This window comes from Amblyomma maculatum, chromosome 6, assembly GCF_055883805.1.
Source record: "Amblyomma maculatum isolate TAMU_Amacu chromosome 6, ASM5588380v1, whole genome shotgun sequence".
Lineage (NCBI taxonomy): Eukaryota > Metazoa > Arthropoda > Arachnida > Ixodida > Ixodidae > Amblyomma > Amblyomma maculatum.
In genome coordinates this window covers 100,767,939-100,774,853 of record NC_139349.1, presented here as the reverse complement: position 1 = coordinate 100,774,853, position 6,915 = coordinate 100,767,939, and the positions used below count along the sequence as shown (strand labels likewise).

Sequence of the window (6,915 nt, the reverse complement as noted above, 5' to 3'; positions counted from 1 at the left end):
TCTCTCATAGCCTTATTCGCTTTGGGACGTTAAACCCCACGAATCAAACCAAACCAATTCAAATGAAGAATTAGGTTGAGAAAATTTATCGGTGTAATCTTACCTTTCCAAGATACACAAAAATAATACCCTAGACTGTTATTTTGTTTCGCTCCTCGATGGCATGATGTTCCATACGAAAAGTAAACAGGTCAGTGAACAGAATGCATTACTCCGTTTAATACAGTACGTCAGTGCGCGGAGAATAACATACAGTAACACTTAACTTGCTAAAAATTTACTGCTATATTCTCTGGTATATGTGTTCTACCTGGCTGGCATGATGCTCTACTTCGCTGCATTTCACTATTTGCATTTTATTGCTATTGTAAAACTGTTAGTTGACAGCTTGAGCACCAGTGGCCAGCGTAAAAGAGGACGACGCCGAAGACGGCAAAACTGAAAAGACAACGAAGATGACGAAGCTCGTGCTCGCTTTTAGGAACGCTGACCTTCGAAGCTGAAGCATGTCACTAACGAAATTGCCGTGCAAATAGAATAATTCGCCTCACTACGCTTGTTTATATATAAGTTGCTTTTTGTACTACTGTCACCATAGCTGGCGGCATCTTCAGTTTGCAATGGTCCCCCGGTAAGTTTCAGATTGGGGCTTCTACAATGTTATACATTGTCTGTCTAAATCTAATTAATGTTATCATAATTCTTCAACTTGAAATTAGACATGAAGTCTGTGCATTTCACGCCAGATGACATCCACTACCAGCTTTCACTATCATTGACATTATTTTTTTAGAAATGTGATTTAAGTGAAAAAACACACTTGGAACATAGCATAGTACTATGACACAATAACTAGAGCACACATAAAGCGGATACAAAGGTGCAGAGCACAAGTTTAATACTGTTTTCTTTCGAATAAATAAAAGCAGGAACACGCATAGAAAACCAGCAAAGAGCGCGCAGTGTTTCTTGTTTGCTGTATTCTTCTTTCGATTGCGGCGCACTCCAATTAACGTTTCGTCGCAGTAGTTAGGTGTAGTAGTCGATCTCAATAGCCTTGCTCGCCCTCCCTTTTTCTTCCTCCAGCGGGGTCTCGGCCAAGATTGGTGCCCCTGCCCCATCGTCGGAGTCAGTGTTAACATCGTCAGCTAAGGCGTTACTCGCTTCTGTACCAGCTACTACGACATCAGCGGACCTCTGCGGTTCAGGGGCAGCCTCAGCTGCCTCGGTAACGACATTCGGTGCTTTTTCAGAAGCAGGGGATTGGTGGGAATCTGGCTCGGGTACAGCTTCAGTTTCATCTTGTTCGCTGGGTTCCGATGCGGGCTCGGCTTGCGTGGCCGCTAATTCCTGTTCGCGCGGTGCTTCACTTATGAGTGATTCTTCTTCTTGCCGCGCTTTTTCTTCAGTGCTTTCGCCAGCCGCAGAAGACTCAGATTCACTAGAACCGGGCACAGCCGGCTCAGGATCCTTTTCTACCTTGATGGCTTCCTTTTCAAGAGAAGGATCAACTTCAGCGGCCGCTTCGCTTGTTTTCTCTGTAGGCCTCAGTTCAATTTCACTGGCGGCTTCGGTCGAGTCGGGAGAGGAGTGAACGGGCTCTGCAGCAGGTTCTGCTTGCGGTGCGGTTTCGGTGACCTGAGGCGATGACTCTAGCGCGCCTACCGTTGCCTCTGGTTCTGATTCAGCCAGTCCTGATCCTTTCTCTGGCTCGGCTTCAATCTCCTCACGCTCAACTGGGGAGCCGTCTGATGATGTAGCCGGCTCAAGTTCCGACTGGTCGAGCTGTGGTGCACGTTCTTCCTGCTGTTGAACCGCCGGTTCTGGTTCCTGTGAGCCCTGCCCTTCTTCTCCAGTTCGCGCAGACTCGGGATCAGATAGCCGCTCTTCAGTTTCTTGTTCAGCTTCTGGAACGGCCTGTTCAGTCGAAGGCACAGTTTCAACCTGTGGCTGGAGTGGCTCCTCAGCTGTGTCGTGAGCAGGCTCTGGAGTGGCGCGTTCACTTGGTTCTACTGCTGGCGCTAGTTCACTTTCTGGCGTGGCTGCCTCCTTTTCGGGTTCTGATTCCTCTTCTGATAGTTTTTCGACAGGTTGCTGTTCATGTTCGGGCTCGGCTTGTTTTTTCACGGGTTCTGTTTCCGGCTCAGGCGTGGCCTCAACTGGCTGCACAACGGGTTCGAGCTCTCGTTCAGGTTCGGCTGGCTGTTGGGACGGCTGTGGCTCTAGACGAGGTGCTGGCTCAGTTTGCTGTGGTTCCGGCTGAGGCTGCACCTCCTCTTGCGTGGACTCTGATTCTGGTTCAGATGTGGTTTCGGCTGGATGTACTACAGGTTGTGGATCACGTTCGGTTTCGGCTGATGCTGACTGAGTTGCTTCTGGTTGAGGCTCAAGTTCGCCTCGCTCTGGTTGAAGCTCCGATTCTGCCTGTGGCTGAGACTCGACTGACTCTTGCGTGGTCTCTGCAGGTTCAGGTTCAGATGCGGTCTCGGCCGGCTGTACTGCAGATTCTGGCACACGTTCGGGCTCGGCTGCTGCCGACTCAGTTGTTTCTGGTTGAGGCTGAGGTTCAACTCGCTCGCCTTCGAGCTCTTGTTCTGGTTGCGACTGAGGCGCGACTGGTTCTTGTGCAGGCTGTATTTCCGTTATAGTTGTGGTCACGGTTGGCTCTACTGCTGGTTCTGGCTCATCTTGCCTGGCTACTGCTGGCTCAGTTGGCTCTTGTTCAGGCTGAAGCTCGACTCGCTCTCCTTCAGGCTCTGGCTGCGACTGAGGTTCTACTGGTTCTTGTACAGACTGTGTTTCTGTTCCGCCTGTGGAAACGGTTGGCTGTACTGCAGGCTCTGGCTCAGGTTGAGGCTCGGTTGCGGCCGTCTCAGTTGATTCTGCTTGAGGCTGGGGCTCGACTTGCTCGCGTTGCGGCTCTGGTTCTGATTGCGACTGAGATTCGACTCCTTCTTGTGAAGCCTGTGGTTCTTGCTCAGGTGTGGTCTCGGCTGGCTGTACAGTATGTTCGGGTCCCACCTGTCCTTGAGAAGGCTCTAATTCTTGACGAGTAGGCAGCTGAGTTGGTTCCTCAGTGGGCTCTGGCTGAGGCTGAATCCGCTTTTGTGTAGCCTCTGTCTCAGGCTGAGGGACAAGCTCAGTCGGCTGTTGCGTTGGTGCTGGTGCCGGTTCATTCGTTGGCTGTGATTCAGGCTCTTCTGTAATGATTTCAGGCTCGGGCTGGGGCGCAGGTTGAACCGTTGGTACCGGTTCTGGGTGCAGCTCAAAGCAATTTGCTCGTTCCGGATAGTCGCATACTTCCAGCTCGTAGTTGAATTGCAAGTTACCCGGACAGTGGAACAGCAGCGGTGTGCCCTGTGGAAAAGCAATCGGTTTATGCTGTCACAATTTTCCGAGCAGAATCCTAGACATTTTTGCGGCTTGTTTAATGGTGTCTAGTTGAAGTTACTCCGTTTAAAAAACTGCACAAGGCCTTTTTACTGAGCAGCATTCTCACTTGTCACTGATTTTTGTTGGGACTCAGAAGCAATTGAGCTATTCATGTCCTTTTTTTATTGTACACCCCTTCTAATTTGGATTTAGTTGTAGGGTACTCTGAGATAGCACTATAGACACATTTACGGATGTGGTTTAATCATTCGACATACATGCAGCAATATCTTGCTTTTATGTCTACCTTGCGCTTGAACGAATAGTTAAGGTTGCATTAATGGTGGGCGTTTCTGTCATTAGCAGAATTAGCAGGCACTAACAATAGCAGAAATCTAGAAGGTCCAGGAGGAGGATTCGTTTATATATTAATTCTAATGGTGCAGGCTTACGATATGGGAAAAGTATGCTTCCACGAATGCTAACTCACACTACAAAAAAAAAAAAAAATGTACCTTTTCGTAATTTCTGGGCATTTCAACATGAAAAGAGCGTATCTATGTGCGTTGACTGCAAACACATGGCAAGCGCGAAAAAGGTTTGTCCCGAGCCTTAGCATGCCGCTTCAGCTTGAAACGCGCACTCAAGGGTCATGTGTGCGACATACGAAGAGCTCTCGGTATTCAGCTGCAGGATTGAGGCCATCTTAAACACACATCGTTTCTTCTGCTTATATATTCTCTAAACTGAGTGGCAAAATTGCTGCACATGCTACGAGACATTTTTTTTTTTAACTTCTACCACAGCCAGCTTAACACAGGCAAGTCGTAAACTTCGCAGCTGACGCGGAAACCTGACAGCAACTCAAGGTATGTTGCGGTCTTTAGTGTTTGCTCCACATGCTTTTCTTATTTTAATAGAACCTTCATTTTACAAAACAGAGAGCGCCTTGTTTCTAACCTCACAATATTACAGTTTGCCACCGCAAGGAACTAGTAACGAACAAATCTGCCCGACTATGCATGAGTTTGCTCCATATGTGCACCGACTAGATGGTGACGTGAACATATCACTGCATATGTGCAGTAGGAACCTGGCGAACACTGTAGCTAGAACATCTCCAGTAAGCGAAAATGCCAAGACCCTCTGCATGTCTTGTAAAAGTCAAGTGCACCGATTGGAAACGTTAAGCGAAAGTACCCACAGATGGGCGGGTAGAAACAGCTGAAGTTGTTCTCTTACCTGCGCGCACATGTAAAATGTTGAGCAGTTGAAAGGGTTGGGCAGTATGGTAACCGCGTCGTGGACGTCATCGACAGGAGGGCAGCCCAAGAAGTACTGTTCTTGTGCCGTGGTCGCTAAGGAGAGAGCTAGCACCACCAACACGGTGGCTTCAACGATGTGTATCCTGCGCGCAAACAAAAAGAAAAAAAAAGAGCGTTGTTTAACACTACGTGTGCTGAAAGTCGCCATGAGGATAACAGAAGCGGGCCTGCAGCAGGCAGTGCTGCTGTGCTCTTCGTGTTCTTTGCGTGTCATGTGTAGTGTGCTTAGGCAGATGATGCGATTCGGAGGCGGTTTAGGCTTGACCTACCCGGACGAAAGGGCTCTAACCCCGTTTATTTCTTCAAAAAGGTTGAATGGAATGTACGAACTTACTAAATTTCTCGATTTATGATTTGACTAGAAAGTAAGTGATCATCGTGTTGGGGTACGCTTATCTATACCTTCCGGACGAAATGAAAGCGGTAGCATTCAAATAATGTTCGACTGTATCTGGTCAACTCGTTAAATCCAGCTGGCGGAGTGCAACGTTATAGATGTAGGGAAAATATTCATGCTTTCTTTGCAGAGTGACATGTGCTGGCTTGTGCGCCTAATTCGTAGGTGCGCCACTCAAAAGGTATGGTCAATCCGGATAGAAACACAAGACGTAAAGAGAGGAGGAACTGTGTTTGTAACGGAGTGGTTGTAAATTCTCAGCGCCCCTGATTGGCCTCACTATATGTGCATGAGTACGATGTTGTCATCTAAGTGTTTTTCTCTGTGCGAAAATATAAAACGTTTCTAGAACGTCAAACGCAGCAGCAAAATTATTTACAAAAGACGTCAAAAAGAAGATAAATAGTATAGAGATATAAGACCATCGAGCATACTATCTGTTACTCCAGGACAACATTAAAATGTGTGCGGCCATCAAATGAGACAGTGAATAGCTGTCGTAAAACATTTGATATCTGCGACAGTAATAAATCGTTCAAAAATCATTGGGATCCGTTTAGAAAGAAACGAAGCATCCGAACAGACACCCGTTATTAGATGTTAAGCGATCATCAATATGGAAAAATTTATGCGTCATAGCAGCTACAAAGTGACATAATGCTCCTCACGGAGAGACTCAGTGTTATCGCACTCCTATTAGCATTAATTTCGCACATCCGTGTTGACAGTTCACTATCGTTAAATAGAGACATGGGCATCTATCAGTAGCAACTATAGTTCACGTATGAGTGATTCTCAAGGTCAGCCAAAGACATCTGGGCTTCACGAAAAGAACTGACTTCAAGGTTAAACCAATTCTGAAGATTGCGTACTGCGTCAGTTATATCAACTCTGCAAGCATCACAATATTATTTTAAACCTGGTGGTTTAGAAAACCGATGGGTTTAGCAAAACAAGCAACAAGGGCTGTCTACTCACATCGCTTGTGGTTAGATCCCAAGCAGCGTGTGTTGACGGACCGGGGCTTGAAGCAGGAACTGCTTTTATTCGCCTCCACTTGCGTGGGCGCCCTGCTGTAAAGATGCTGGCGCTGAGAAGGGACCAGCAGATAAAGAGGGTGGCTACTCCCGTCGCTTGTGACGTCACCCTTGCCAACGCGCGAGTCAATCCCGGAGGTTCGAGGCACAAGGCAGCGAGCAATTCAGCTGGCTCCTGTTGTTTTACTGCCGTAGGCCGCTAACGAACAGCCCGACTGATAAAAAGCCACGGAGGCTCAGCCAAGGAATGCCGCGATGGAGGTAGAGTGGGCGTGCGGTGACGCACGTTGGCATAACACTGCGAGCAGAGGCTGCAAAGAGACGCCAAGCTATTGATTGTCACGTTACACTTTACCCTGTAATAATCTTCGTATTGTGTAAGATACAACTAAAATAAATTGCAATAGTTTTCTTTGGGAACGCATCTGTTTGTCAATTTCTCGCGTTATCGCAGAAAGAGCCTTTCTCAGGATGTTTATCATGGTAGGGTCATAATTCCAGCCGCTATAGAGACTCAGGTGTCCTGTGGGAAGATAACTTATAAAAATGAACTCTCTGTTCCCCTGCTGCTGTGTTCGCAAGATTTGTAATAGCGCCTATTTTTATGCGTATTTATTTTATGTGTTTCTGTACTTGTAAGCTTTGCTATCGTTCTAAGAGAGATGAACTACCACATTTCTCTAATTTTGAATGTACTGTACTGATAACCATCTTGATAAACGATGAGTCTCTTTACATCTTTATAGCGTTGTAACGACTAGTGAGGAATTACTGAAAGTTTATA

At 47.0% G+C, this 6,915-nt stretch overlaps 1 protein-coding gene across 1 annotated transcript; it reads right to left on the bottom strand.

The window, feature by feature from the left end:
• Positions 1-847: 847 nt before the first annotated feature.
• On the bottom strand, positions 848-6,206 carry LOC146186436 (uncharacterized). Its single transcript, XM_084607194.1, has 3 exons — positions 6,073-6,206; positions 4,615-4,780; positions 848-3,357 (listed from the first exon to the last, which is right to left on the bottom strand). Coding segments are annotated over exons 1-3 (2,496 nt in total). The 5' UTR covers positions 6,075-6,206; the 3' UTR covers positions 848-1,029.
• Positions 6,207-6,915: the final 709 nt, after the last annotated feature.